Source organism: Pezoporus wallicus, unplaced genomic scaffold (assembly GCF_028554395.1).
Source record: "Pezoporus wallicus isolate ANWC-B61680 ecotype Strahan unplaced genomic scaffold, APGP_CSIRO_Pwel_v1 contig_10187, whole genome shotgun sequence".
NCBI classification, from domain to species: Eukaryota; Metazoa; Chordata; class Aves; order Psittaciformes; family Psittacidae; genus Pezoporus; species Pezoporus wallicus.
Window position 1 is genome coordinate 230,885 of NW_026636878.1, and position 15,347 is coordinate 246,231.

Consider the following 15,347-nt stretch of genomic DNA (forward strand, 5'->3'; position numbering starts at 1 on the left):
TCTTCAGAAAAGGGACCCAAGGTGGGGTACATGGTTCAGACTGGTGTTTAAGAAGATTACCAAGGGTTCTGCAGGAAAGCCTGGGTCTGCATACACCAAGTACTGGGTACACAGCACCCACCAACCCTGTGCTGAACAGCACTTACTGCTGCTTTCCATCTGTACTCAGCAAACCAGCTGGGAGAAAGAACAGATAAAAGACCCACTTCAAGCGAGTGATACGATAACCTCTGACACAAGAGCAAGGCCAGCCAAGGCATCCCTGGCGTCCAAATTGGAAAAAACCTTCTGACTTTCAGGGCCACAACCTCTTCTCTAGCAGCAGTCCAAACCAGTTATCACTTATTATACAGATAGCTTTTTAGCAAGGATATGATCAAGCTGCAGTTCTGGGCTTAGCCCTGAACTGGCTGCGAAGTACAAGTTAGCCTTGTCCCAGGGAAAAGGGGAATGAGTTTGTTTTAATGCAATGGTCATGACTTCAGCAGAAGAACGCTAAAGAGGCATGGCAAGTAGAAGCAGGATGATGATGTACGGGCCAACAGCTTGGATTTCTAAGGTGATGAAGGCCCAGCTGAGAGGCAGACAGAAATACTGACCATCCATTTCCACCAGCAGCTGGTTTAAGGTCTGCTCCTCCTCAGCATTGGCAAAACCAGATATATTGGTTGAACGCTTCTTGCCCACAGCATCAATTTCATCAATGTACACAATGCAGGGTGCTCGAGCCTGGGCTTCTCTGAAGAGGCTCCTGACTCTGGCAGCTCCAAGACCTATAAGGAAAGAGAAGAAGAAATAATCCTTGTAGCTAAAATTGTTAGCAAAGCTAGAGAGCAGCATTCCTGGCCCCCAGTGAGACATTTGGCACTGGGCAAGCCCTCGGTATGACAGTCCCTCTCTCAACACTCCTGGCACAAAGAAATAGCCACAGAACTCATTTGCTTAGTCCTTCCGCACAGCTCCTCCTAGAACTCCTAGAACTGCAGGGACTCCTATAGCTGCTGTAAGAACACCACTGCCAGCTCCTAAGATGAACTCCTGTTTCTTCCACAGGTCAGAACCAGAAATATTCAGCATTTTCCTGCACACTGACCCTTGTCAGGTCTCAAGAGATCTGGGAGGAAGGAAGAAAAGGAGAAAGATAGAAATCCCATGGCACAAAAACACTGTACTTTCCCCAACAGGAGGGAGAAGCAGAAAATCCATTAGCGTTCTCATACAAGGAAGGAAGCCTCAGTCAATAGCTTTAATAATAGTTACAGGGAAGTCAGAGATAATGCTTTCAGGTGAAGAACCATGGCTTCACACTGTCAGAAAAAAGGCTCTAGCAATTCAGAGGGCATGCATTTTAGATAATGCAGAATTAAATATGCTCTGTCACTGAACACCTTTTGTATTTTCAGGAAAGGTATCAAACCTATCCTCCACATGCAAAGATAGGCTAAAACTCTGTCCTGTGCAACAGGCCCTTCCAGCACCCTCCAACTGCCTAACAGACCAAGTAACCTCCACACCCTTCCTCCCAAGAAGCTTACCTCCTATCACCTCCACAAACTCAGAGCCTGCCATAGCCAAAAATGGCACCTGTGCTTCTGTAGCCACTGCCTTTGCCAGCAATGTCTTTCCACAGCCTGGCGGTCCAAGTAACAAGGCTCCCTTGGGCACTTTAGCCCCAAGCTGCAGGTAACGCTCAGGGTTCTGCAAGAACAACACAGCTCTGTCAGATTCACAGCTCACATGGAACATTTGCACAAGAATACACCCTCCCAGAGCTTCCTGATACTGTTTTTGGCCTGAACAACTCTGAGCTGCTAATGAGAGCAGCTACATCTGCATTCCTGTTACGGAAGTGGAAATACAGAGATTTGAGTCATGCTGATCACAACACAAAAAGCCGTCAGATTATTGAAACACAGGCTTATTTAAACTGTATCATGAAGGATGAAGAGAGGAAAGAGGAATATAGAGCCATCTACCCCAGAAGACGGGTAGTAAGCACTTACATTGTTCTACTTGTACCTACCTTTAAGTAGTCCACAAATTCCTTGACTTCCATTTTTGCCTCATGCATTCCTGCCACATCCTTGAAGCCAATCCCTTTTCCTGACTTTCCATCCACAATGGTGAAACGAGCCATTTTCAACTGGTTCTGTGGAAGGCAAAACAACTACTGAGGATTTACTCTGACTTTGGATAAGGCAACAGTCTGGAAAGGCTGTCTGCTCTGCTTTGGGAGACAGCACAGGTATAAGCTGCCCCTACAACAAAACACTAAAATGCCCACCAACATGTTGCTAGTTTACCCACTTTTGCTCTGGAAACACTTCACAGCCAGACTGCTGACTCAAACTTTATTTATCCACGTTGTTGTTACGAGAATAAACCTGCAGTAATAGTCCCAACACAATCCAGCTCAAACTCTAGATAGATCAGGCAGGGATAATTCTTACAAACATGCAGAATGTCCAAAAACCTTATTTGGTATATTCTCCCCAGTTTCTAAACGCTCTGATACTTAACACACATGGGAGTGGTACAGTTTTGAGGAGTATGTATTGATGGTAAACAGCTGTCAGTGGTAAATAATTACCAATACTGTCTTGTAAACACATATAAACACTTTGCACCCTTGTCCAATGCTGCCACTAGTTGTTCCTGAAACACAACCCAGGACAGAACTGTAGGTTCTCAAATTTAACATTAGACACCACATTTCAGCCTCCTGGTGCGTGTCACACCACAGAGTCAAAACAAGAATTTAGTTCAACACTCTACTAGTAACTGCTCAGTATGTTCCACTGAAAAATGCTACTTTGGATTTTTTTTCTTTGTGAAGAAAGTTCATAGTTTCTCAGGCTTCAGAAGTATCAGCTTATTCAAAAGAAGAGTTAAACATGCAGGGGCCTAGATGTCCCCATGTATGCAATGATAGAATCTAGCCCTCAAGGCCCTAATTACTCAACACTTCTTTAAAATATTCTCTGAGCAGCTGTATCCCTTTGTGTAAAGAGAATCCCACAGCCAGAAGAGAACTGCCGAGGAGGCTGAGTGGGAAATCTAACAAGGGATTAAATTCACTGTATTTTCATCCCCAAATCCCTGTGGTCAAAGACGGTGCACCCCAGGCTGACTTCTACAGAGTTTTATCAGCTGATCCAGCCAAGGGTGGAAGAGGGGAGGAGGAGGATTTGACTGATGTTGCAAGTGAGGCATGTGGCATGAGCAGAACAGGCCAACACATAATGAAATCCAGAATCTGAACATATTTTATAAATTGAGAACTCATTTTGCAGAAAGCAGCAATTCCTACTTCTGGCTGTATGGGAGGCATATTGGCAGGACCCAGTGAAAAACACCATCTGCAGCTGCAACTCATTAGCAAGCTTTGAAAACAGCAGAGCAAACCGGACTGCAAATTTACTGAGCTCAGCCCTTCCTGCCACTGGGGAAAGAAAGGGCCTCAGCTACGGCCAGTTACCATACAAGCTAGTCAGATGATCGGGTCAGCAAGATGTGTCAAGAATGGAGAGTCCTTGGCACCAGTTAATCCTCATTCTGCATTGACTTTGCTGGGGAAGGGGAAGAGAAGAGTATCCACAGGCTACAAAACAACATCAAGATCTACGATACTCACAAAGGCGTTGAATCCTCCTACCCGTCCGGCAACCCTAATGAGGCGGAAGATGCTCCACAGCATGGACACAGCTACAAGTGTCACTATCAGGGAAATGACATCACTAAAAGGACAAAAGCAAGACAGGTACAAATTGAAGTGTTTGCCCACAACTTGCTAAGTATTACTCAACATAGCTATTTGCAGTATTTTAAAGGTCCTGACATTTAGGCAATGCAGCAATGAACAGACCTAACTAAGAAAATGGAACCTTTACAGGTTTTTTTATATATGTGTGTGTGTGTGTATATAAACCCAAACCCCAAACAATTAGCCTAAAAAGTTAAGCAGAGGACACTGGCAACTACTGCTTACAGCTGTGTTGCCACACCTGAGAGATGGCCGGGTCACCTCCTGGTGCACCGTGCAGAGGGTGTCATCTTACAGGGTTTGGAGACAGTGGCTTTCCCACTGTAGATGGGATGGTCAGTGTGTGTAATTATTCCTCCCAGACACCTTCCCAAAATCTGAAACTTCTTGTTTGTGTATGAATGGATACCTGGACTGAATTTTGTCTAGTTACTTGCCCTCTGAACAGCATTTGCACATTTATAAGACAAGGTTTATATGAAGATAAACCTTAAATTGATTGTGCAGTACGAGACCTTTAGTCGAAATTCAGAACTTGCCTATTTTTTCAAACTTCTGTATAATACAACATTAGTACATCATATAAAAGCACAGAATAAAGGCTAGCCAGTTATGTATAATATTTTGACAGATGTTTATAGAATCACAGGCTGGCTGGGTTGGAAGGGACCCTTAAAGCTCATCCAGTTCCAATCCCATGCCATGGACAGGGACACCTTCCATTGGACCAGGTGGCTCCAAGCCCCTGTGTCCAACCTGGCCTTGAACACTGTCAGGGATGGGGCAGCAACAGCTCCTCTGGGCACCCTGTGCCAGCGCCTCAGCACCCTCACAGGGAAGAGCTTCTGCCTAAGAGCTCCTCTCAATCTCCCCTTGGGCAGGTTAAAGCCATTCCCCTTGGCCTGTCCCTACAGGCCCTTGTCCCAAGCCCCTCTCCAGCTTTCCTGCAGCCCCTTCAGGCACTGGAGCTGCTCTAAGGTCTCCCCTTCAGGAGCCTTCTCTTCTCCAGGCTGAAGAACTGTGGCTCTCTCAGGCTTGCAGAAGAGGTGCTCCAGTCTCTGTTCTTCTTTCTTCCTTCCCTATTCTTTCTTCCTTTCCTATTCTATCTTCCCTCCTCTTCTCATTATAGGTTTTTCAAAATTAGAAGCTTTGAGCTCTTTTTTATTTTAAGCCAAGTTTCAGGTAACAGAAACGGGCTGTAAGTTTAACAGAAGAACTCCCCTCATTGAGATTTCATATGCATCAAAGCTGCTCTGCTCAGTATGTGGCTCACAGCTGGAGCGAGCACAGTGCAGGCCATCCTCTGATCTACAGCTGCTGCAGAAGCAGGCCAAAACTAGGTGTTTATTTTTACAGACTGAAGAGCCACCACAGGCCTCCCTTGAAGAATTTGAATAGGGGGAAGGCTTGCCGCACCACCACCATTCTCCACCGACCAGGGTGTAACATCACTTGTTGAGTCATGGTGGCTACCACACTCTGCACTTGAAAAACTGATTGTGAGGACAAGATGTGCTCAGCTGTGCAAGAACACAGACTTTACTCAGACTTGCTGATGCTGACCTGAAACATTTTGGTCTGCTGCATGCTGCACTTCCAGACACCTTCTTGGGACCTTCACTTCTGAAATATTAAGGTACATCTAAGAACATGCCTATTTCTGAAAGGCTGCCTAAGTGCTTCGAATGGAGACCACTTTTTAGTTCTATGTTTATATAAAAACATTAAGTTGAACGCGAGTTTCCTCTCCAAGTGAGGGACGTTGCCACCAATCTATGATTGACAGTAAGCACAAATTTGTATCATACTTTCCATAAAAGCCAGGATGTTTGTAGGAAATGGGGATTCTCTCTCTCTCATCAATATTCAGCTCATCCTCCACAGCTCTCAGCTTCTCTTCAAATTTGTCAATGTTTGCCACCCGCATTGTGTACAACAGGGTAACATTCTGGGGACGTGCAATAAAAGCAGCATGTCAGTGTTGTAGCATAAGGATACAGCAGTGAGCAGAAGAAAAGCACAACATGGACAAGTCAGATAAAATTTAGCCTTATGTTACACCTTTTGAGACTGAATCAATGAACTCATGAGCAGCTAACTGACTCTAGGCCTCCAAATGACCTTGGGAACACCAAGTACTTTCAGCACGTCATGAAAGCATAAAAGGCAAGAACTAAGCTCTCCAGAAACAACGAGATGCAACAACTTTATAGAAAGCTGGATGGAGTTAGTATTATAAACTCAGTTATACTGACATGGGCTCAGACAAAATGTTACACTATATACAGAAATAAACAGAAAACTACATACTGGAAAGGAGGAGCCTTGTGCTCCACTTGGACTTCTTGGACCTTGTTCCTGTGTCTACCAGAAATGAATTTCATCTAGCAGTTTGCAAATAGATCATAAATCACCCAACAAAATGGGATGTATCCCAGAACAGTATTTTAATCTCTCAAGCCAGTTTGTAATTATTCTTAGTGGTAACTTCTGGAAGTAAGCAGATCAAACTCTGCTTTCTCTTTATTTTAAAAGATTCAGGAAGGAATTCTGATGGAGTTTGACAGAACACTTGAAACTAAAATCCAAGTAGGAGAACATTTTTGAAACTAGATCTTACAGTGTTCTAGACACTTTCTCATGTACGAGACTGAGCCAGTAGAAAAAAACTGGTGTTTTTTTTCCAGCTTTTTAGGCATATGTAAGATTTTCTTCCAGATCATTATTAATTAATTTTACAATTTAAACTAAAAGTCTTATTTCCAGGTTGATATAACAGAAGTCCCCTGAACTTCAAATAAACAAAACAGAAAAAAATAATGAAGTGCAAATTTACCAGCTAGAGTTTTACAGAACATATATATTCATTAATTCAATTCCTTTCAACAGTATGAGCTATGATCACTCATTCCTGTTGCAGAAAGTGACTTACAACTTGTCCATGTGGGGTTCCTCCTGGGTGCAGATAAACCTCCACAATATCGCTCTCTGGCACCACCTCGATTCTCTGGACCTCCCCCTTTGCCAGCATCTCATTCACAAAGTAGTTCCAGGAAATGTTGGTCCCTTCTCTGTTCTCACTGAGCATGAATCGAAACAACAGCACTATGACAGTTAGGATGAGGAGTGCCCGTAAACGTTCAATATGCATTTGATTTTCCTTCTTCCTGCGTTTCTCATCCTCTAGAAATAAAAGATACCAGAAGGGAAAAAAGGAAAAAAGATATGAGCATGTACTTGTAGAGCTTTCTGGTCCAAAGAAGAAACAATTAAATAAAAAAGACTGACACAATTTTTTTTTTTGTTTGGTTTGGTTTTTGTTTTTTGTTTTGTTTTTTTTTGTTGTTGTTGCATGTTTGGTTTCTCCTGAAGGGCTGGACTCGAAGCAGCACCCAACTTGCATTGCACAGGCAAGTTTCTGGCTTGGCTCACAATGAAGGTTGTTTGACTTGCCCAAGGTTATGCAAGTGAGTCAGTTTTTTGGATTATGTGGCATTCCCAGACGCTTCTGGCATCTAGACCATCAGACCACAGGGCCTCAGCTGTACACATGAAACAGCACCAAGTCAAAAGTTATGAAAGCAGAAGCACTCAGATGTGAACTTCAACAACTGCCTGGAAGGAGACAAATTCTGCATCCTGCTAACCAGCAAAAAATCTGCTTGAGTCACATTGCTGTGGCTATATTCAGCCATTCCCCAATGCCCCTCACTGCAGTGAGGCACTGTGTGATTACAGAGAAGATGATGGAGGATCACCTCACCTCTTGTGCTTTAACTGTTGCTTAGGTAAGAGAAGGATTTGAAGCTTCAGGGAGCCAAAGAGAGAACCTCAACCCCAGAAGTTATTGTATACAAAGACAGCAATCTCAGACATGTTTTGAGAGTTCTGATCAGTGTGTCCTGTTTTAAGGCAGTCTAATCCTGGTCAGCAGACTTTAGATGTCACAGTCTGCTAGTCTCATCACCATTCCACCAAATGTCATTCTATTTCAAAATGAGAGACTTCCTCATTTGCCTGGCCTAACATAGATATAGGCCAAACAAAGCTGCTGGACCCTTATTGCTAAAAATCAAACTCAAGAACTACTACAGCCCACTTTTATACAACATGCTCCTACTCTGCCCAGTCCTCAGGCTGTTGCTAACATATCTACTGGGAAATATTAGGAGTAAAACCTGTTCATAGCGTCACTGGTAAATCACATAGCACAGTATTATAAGAGATAATTGCTTCCTGGTGAGCTCCTGATCTGCTGTCACCCTCTATCATAAGACCAACGACGTCTCTAGTACCTAAAAATATATCTGCATTTGCAGTAAATCTGGAATAGCACATGAGACGTGATATGCAGCTTACCTGTGGAAATAAATACACTACAAATCAAGCTCACTGCCTTAAAATTGCACAGGTTTTCTCCCATGCTATACATCTAACCCCATGTTTAAAAAGTTTTGATAACTTTTCCACATTAAGGATCTGTATCAGAAGGATTCATATGCTAGGTGTGCATTCCCCAGCCTTTACTGTACCAGTGATATACTGAAGTGCTGACATGAGAAAAAGGGATGGTTTACTCCAAGCGTTTGCCACCAAACCTTTTTTATTCAGACTCCCAACATTTTTTTCACTGCATCGGCAAATTTCAAATCCTGTGGTCTGCAAAGGGCTGCCACAGCACCGTTCAATGTCAACTGCCAGCTAGTATTTGAGTTGTGATGACAACAAATATCTCCTCCTCTTTCCAGCCCGATGTGGATGTTCTTGATATATAATTTAGCACTTGCTCTTGATACACAATTTAACATCACCAGCAACGTGGCATACATAAATAATGCTCTACACCCAGCAATGAATTAATTCTGTGTCACTAGACTGCTAATGCATCTGACTGCTGCAGCCCAGATTCAATTTATTTACAAATTCATAACAAATGCTCTGACACTAGCATTTATCACTAGCCACCAATTAGTCCCTACACACACTGCAACAAAACCAAGGGACAAACATATGACCCAGTCAGATGCTAAAAAAAGTACTCTGTCCTTCAGACACGCAGCATCATTTTTCACTCGTTTCCTAGCCCTGCTCCACATTTAACAGGAAAGGCTTGTTCTTAAATAGAAACAATGCAGCTTTTCAGATGTTCTTTGATGTTATCTCTTCACTTTTGTCTTATCTGCTAGATCCAGCTTTATTAAAACAAAGCAATTCATCAAAGCCGCAGGATGACATCCACTACAGTCTTATTAATGAAAATTAAAACATAGTATGTGAGAAGCCTTAGTCTGGACAATATCCTGAAAAACTGAGCAAGTTCTAAATAAAAAGATTCTACAGAGAAAAGAAGCTACTTTAGAAAGTGAGTACTGAATATGTGAGCTCCTTGGAGATGCCACAGTCAACTTTTGCTACAGCATTTTCTGCATTAAAATTTCAGACAAAGTGAGGAGGCATAGAATATGTCCTAAAGCACACATGACTAAGGATACAATCACAAAAGGATCACCACAGGGTAAAAGCTGGCCATCAGATACCTTGGCACAAACAACTTCTCTAGTTCCTAGGAACTGGACTTGTCCAGGACTTTTAATCTACAGCTGAATTATGTCAGGAAAAGACATCATTTTTAGAAAACTAGAAGGCAATGCAAAGCTTTCCTCTACTCTGCACTTAATTAAGAATAAAATCAATCTATTTCTAAGCTTATGTGAAGTCTGACTATCTTTATAGTACAACATTCATATTGTACCATAACTACCCCACAATGTTCAGTAAATGAGAACCAGTAACTGTATGTGACACTTGCAAGCAACAGCTGTGGGAATACTTCCAGCTTTTTAGCCTCAAAAAGCCTCCATGAAGCAATGATTTGCCATTAACCCCAAATCTGAACTCTCTGATTAAAATCTTGCAAGAGCTGCAGTGGCAGTTTGAAGAGTTCTTTTTAATAATTACTGCAAAGACAAGCATTCCCCTGGAGACATGGGGTAGCATTCCACCTCCCAAAGCCAAGCTATCCATTAATCACAGGAGAAGAGAGGCCACTGAACATGGCATGTTACTGTTTGCTAATTTTAACAGCTACAGTTCTTCAGGGCACTGTGCTCGCAGTCACCCTGTGTGGTCTTGCAAGCACTAAGGGCCTCAGCCTCTAAGCTCTGACTTCCTCAACGAGGACTCTGCGACACCTGCACTCGCACCTCATCCAAGGCTTCAGACCAGTGAAATGGATCACATGGAGTAAAGCCACTCTTGGCTTAAAGAGACTGCAGTGGCATGAGTCAGGCTAAAAATCACCAGCACCTGGCTGCTTTTATTTCAAAAGTTAGTCAGGCCAAGAGGATTCACCCATTATGTTTAAGCACAACAAACGTAAAGCCAAGCTATTCTATTATTTACTGATACTCAGACGGAAGTTTATAATGAAATTTATAAAATTATACTACAATCTGTGTGACTTAAGCATGACGTTAATGCCTTCCGACTTAGAGTACTAAGGTCTAGAGCCCTCCATCTACAGGTTTACCCCCCACTCAAGGTCCAGGAAGCAAGCAGCACAGCAAACACCCATAAACTCACTCAAGACATCCCCAGCCCCTGCAAGCATCAACTAATGTAATGAAATGGAAAACGCTCAGATCCTCTGTGCTTCTGCAAGCATTACTGGTAAGAAAGAAGAATGAGATCTTCACTGCTAAAGACCTACACCCCAGAGTCTGAAAACATGCCTAATCCAGAGGCTAGAGAGTCTTTGCACTGCAGCTCTTGGGAGGCATGTACTCACAAAAAAGCAAAGAATTTTCTTTATAGCAGTGAAGAGTCAAATTACACTTTTTAAACAGAATGCAGCTGTTGTAAATCTACAAATAGCAGAAAGCTGAAAACACCACCAAGACCTGAAGGGACACCCACAAACCCACTTGTATTTGAAAAAGATGTTTAGTGAAAATCTACTGGCAGAAGGTAATGGTGCCTGATAAAAGGATCAAAACACTGCCTGTCAGAAGTTACACAAGGTTTTTGCCTGGTACACTGAATTTATTCCCCTGCACCCTCACCATTAGCACTGTTAAAGTCTTTACTTCCTTAAGGTACAGAGAGAGCACCCCTCTACTTCTCAACATAATCTGGCACACCACATAGATGTCTAGGCTCCAAGACACATTTAGTGAGGTAAACCTCATTTTCAAGAAGTCCTGTACAGTGGAATGCCTGGGGCTTAGGCAGTATGAGATGCACAAAAAACAGTATCTAGAAAGGCTGATTTGAAAAACAAGAAAGAAAAATTCTGAGCAAGTGCCATTATCACAGCTAAGAAATCTTTAAGGTATTTAATTTTAACTTTAACCTCTGTAAACCACTAGAGACATATCCACAATGAAGATAAATGAAATTATTAAAAAAACAAATAAACAATGCCAAGCCAGGATCCAACTTAAAGAACTTTATTTAGTTAAAATAAGTTTAAGTCAAAATGCTGCATAACAAAACCTCCAAACCAAAACTCAGTTAATGCTCCTTTTCCCCTCTGCAAAGCAGCACAAGTAAGGCACACATAAATGAAGTTATTTGCATAGGATGCAAAGCAGCACAGAAGCAGTTTCATGCTCTGTATTTAAATCTTAGTATTCCAACCCCTAAGAAAAAACACCCCTTCAAACTTGGTTAGAAATGGTAAGTTACAGGCTTCTAGTACCCAGAGACTGAGGCATTAAGGCCTTCCGTGCTGTCTACCCTTACCCTGATACATACTACTTGTTTCATTAAATATCTTTTTGGCACATACATACCATCATCCTCCTGTGGAGATTTCTTTTTGAATCCTCCATTCTTCTGGTTACTTCCCCGACAGCTTGAAGTAGTAAACCAGTAAGTGCTACCTACAGGAAAGCAGAGTTAAGTTGTTACTACCAGCAGACCTCAGGAGACAGTGAGGGGGTCTGAGGATAGCAGAAACACATGAGCTCCAAGTGCAGAGAAAGCCGAGCTCCGTGTCCACCCAATAACACAGTTTTGCTCCTGTGCCAAGGAAACAAGACATGCTCATCAGAAATAGTCACTACAAGGACAGACTGTCACTTTCCTCATATATATTTCTTGACAATCCAGTAAGAAATTGCTTTGTTCAGAGATGATTTTAATGGAGCAAAGATAATAATTTGGAGAAATTTCTTCTGAGCTGGAACTTGTACACAATTCCCAAACCATAGTTAACATTGGTATGAGTCAAGAACAGCCTCACGCTATGAACTGTAGATACCTATTACAGGAAATATATATACTGGACTTAAATGCAGGTTTCTCAGTAAATGCTGATAGGATACTCTAATAAAAGCAAAAAAGGTAATGCTTCAAACAGTAACACTCACAGTTGCTGCCACTGTGGTTTAAGCCCAGCTAAGGCTTTTTCACCAGAAAGACAAGAAGTTGAGAAGCCAGACAACTGACTTGACGACAGTAGTTTCCACTTCCCATGGTCCTTTCATGAAGACTCCAGAAAAAGGAGTAGGCCCAGAAATTGGAACTGCTTGTCCACTGCTACTTCTACTAGAGGGATTCACTGTCATTTGAAAGATTATGCATATATTTTAACTTAAAACCTCTAGCCCTCTCAAAGGTGGAGCAGCCCAAGCTCAGTGGGCCCACACTGGCCAGCACAGCTGTGACCAGTTTTGTTCAAATCTCAAAGGCAGTAGCAAACTCATCTTTGCAATCTGAAGAGGGCAGGAAGAAGAGTAATTGCCTTTGTTCCACCTTACTGTGCTTTTGCTCTAAGAATTCAGGTAACTTTTTCTAACACACACTTTCAACTTGCTCCTGTGAAAGGCTTTCAAGCAAGGTCCTACAATACGACTTCTGAAAAAGGTGAATGACATTTTCGTCTTAGGCTTTGCTAATGAGGCAAAGAAAGATTCTCTATTTTAAAATCTGCAGGTTTTAAATTAGCTTTTAGGTCTACTGACTCAAGTGCTTCCTTAATCACAGAGCTCCTTGTGGAAAAGTGCCATTGTTCGTCCCTATCACTAAACAAAAACCTAGAACCTCTGTAAAATTCACACAGCTCCCAAAGCCAAGAACAGAACAGCTTTATTTCAGTAACACAGGCAGTGAAGGTAAGGAAAAGTCAATACTCTCACTGAGTATGACCTTTTCACCTCCTCCACCTGTACAGTTGCTTTTTGGGACTCACCTAAGAAATTCCAAAGCCGGACTGGATCACGAATTATGTGTTGCTTCACCAGGACTCCACCAAGACCCTGACACATGGGGAAGCGTGTTGGTGACAGAAGGCTCTGAGAAAGAAGAAAAACAAAAAGCAAACTATTGGAAAAGCAGTGTGACTGCTTAACCTTTATATACTCTTCAAGACTAACACTCCTAAACATGAAAATACTGTGGGTAAGTTGCAGGACCAGCAGCTAGGAGACCTTAATATTACATCTAGCTGTGCTGTACGCTTGCCATGTGACTGTGAAGATGTTGTTTATAACCCAGTTTAAAAGAAAAGCACATGTGTAACTAGGAACATACACTCAAAACACTTTAAAATTTTATCTTCTCCTTCCTGTGGCTCTGTTCTTCATTGTAATGATATGTTGAAAGTCAGTTCTTAAAATGCAGAGATACCCTCCCACAAAGCGGAAATCTTAAGCACCAGTACTTTTTACCCTGCTCCACAGCAGGAAGGACAACACAGCCATTTCCCCACAGTAATTCGGCAGTAATCCTGTAGTCGATACTCACGCTTAAGGGCAACTTCTCAACATCTGAACTAACATTTACTAATGCTCTCACTGTACACAAGCCTATCACGTTCTCTGATGTGTGATTCCCTGTCCCACCACCCCTCTATTGCACAGGCACAAGTTTCTGTGCAGCAAAACAGAGAGAAGCACTAACTAGGCCAAAATCCCTCACCCTTTTTCCCCGACTTGCTGGAAAGCAACAACACAGCTTTTGCTGGCTTAAGATGGTGACCTCTTGGTATGGATACCTTTTAGAATAGAACAGCTAAGACTAATTTTGACAACAGAAAAACCCTGGCATGATTCAAAAACAGTCCTTCAATTGTTCTTCCTCCACTGCCTGCTTAGATGGCCAGTACTTTTTCACTGCACTGCAGAAAAACTCACAAGTAAGTTCTCACTCGTGTTCAGGGCCAGGTGGGACAGAGCCTTGAGTGACATGTTTCCATGTGAGGTGTCCCTGCCCATGGCAGGGGGGCTAGAACTAGATGATCTCAAGGCCCCTTCCAACCCTAACTATTCTATGATTCTGTGTTGGAGGCCTTGTTTAAACGAGAGCCTTGCCTTGTGTTTTAAGGGCTAAGCTAGAGGGACCTGTGATACCAAGAGCACAGCAAAATGGGGAAAACACATCCTGGGGCACACCAATGCGGTGTGCATGAGTGATGCAAAGAGTCGGCACGATTAAAATTGGAGAAAAAAACCCTTTTAATCAACGTTTTATTGCATACAACAGCCTACATGCTATCCCCATACCAGTTTTCCCCCGTGTTACTGTTACAATGCACTGCCACAACGGACCTTCGGGAGGGTCCAGCCCGAGACACCCATTAGGGAAAGCCCTGCTTGGAGCAAGAGTCCGTTCACACATGGAGCCGGTGGGCTAAGCCAGCTCCCCCCTGCCCGTTCGCCTCCTCCTCCGGCGCTCCCAGTCCCACCTCAGCGGGACACTGCCCAAGGGAGGGGGGCGGCGGCCCCGGGCTGCTCCAGCACGACCCTCCCCGGTAACCGGCGCTGCACCCTCCGCCGCTTCCGCAAGCTCCGCCCCGCGGCCAGCCCACCCCGCTCCGCCGCCCGTTACCTGCAGGCCTCGACCTGCGCCGAGGGCAGAGCCACCGGGCCGCGGGCGAGCCCAGGCCCAGGCCGGGGCGGGCGGCGGGGCAGGCCGCCGCCAGCAGCGCCCCCGGAGCAGGAGCAGCCGCAGCAGCAACACCATGACTCGCCGGCTGTCCCACTCTGCCTTGCAGACCTCCGAGGAGCGGCAGCAGCTAACGGGCACCGAGGGGCCGCGGGCCGCTGCGCTCGCCGCCGCACCGGGAACCGGAGGCCTCACTGGGCACGGAAGTGACCGCTGATAAGCGGGCGGCCATCTTGGAAAGGGGCCGATGGCGAGAGCTGTGCCATGCCTTAAGATGGCGGTCTGAGCGCTGGCCCCGCCCCCGGCCGCCGCCGCGCGGGGTCTGCCGGGACGGCCCGAGCCGTTACCACAGCAACGGGGAGTCCCGGTGGCTGCGGCCCCTTGCGAGAGGCCCGGCCCCGGGCGGGGGCCCCGCGGAGCGGCCGCAGTCCCGGTCTCGGCTGCCCGGGCTTGGCCAGGCGCGTCCCAAGGCGGGCTGCCCTCTGCAGGTGAGCCCCAGGCCAAGGTCTGCCTGGCCAGTCCCCCTGGAGCAGTCTGGTTCCCGCAGCGCAGGCAGGTCCCCAGGCCGCTCCCGCAGATTTAGGCATGGAGGAGGACCAACAGCTAGGAGGAGTAAGCAGGCTCCTGCAGGCACGGGAGAGCGGGGTTGTGGCAGGCGGGGAGGGAGACCTGGCACTGCATTAAAGCAGCAGGGAGT

The 15,347-nt window shown here is 44.6% G+C and overlaps 1 protein-coding gene across 1 annotated transcript in view; it reads right to left on the reverse strand.

The window, feature by feature from the left end:
• The window catches only part of SPG7 (SPG7 matrix AAA peptidase subunit, paraplegin), a 30,328-nt gene extending 15,460 nt beyond the window's left edge, over positions 1 to 14,868 (reverse strand). The window contains exons 1-9 of the mRNA XM_057401980.1: positions 14,594 to 14,868; positions 12,957 to 13,059; positions 11,557 to 11,646; positions 6,696 to 6,946; positions 5,572 to 5,711; positions 3,635 to 3,737; positions 2,024 to 2,149; positions 1,536 to 1,698; positions 600 to 773 (exon numbers count right to left, since the gene is read on the reverse strand). Coding sequence (XP_057257963.1) covers positions 600 to 773; positions 1,536 to 1,698; positions 2,024 to 2,149; positions 3,635 to 3,737; positions 5,572 to 5,711; positions 6,696 to 6,946; positions 11,557 to 11,646; positions 12,957 to 13,059; positions 14,594 to 14,728 — 1,285 coding nt within the window. The 5' untranslated portion in view covers positions 14,729 to 14,868. The remainder of the gene's footprint in view (positions 1 to 599; positions 774 to 1,535; positions 1,699 to 2,023; positions 2,150 to 3,634; positions 3,738 to 5,571; positions 5,712 to 6,695; positions 6,947 to 11,556; positions 11,647 to 12,956; positions 13,060 to 14,593) is intronic.
• Positions 14,869 to 15,347: the final 479 nt, after the last annotated feature.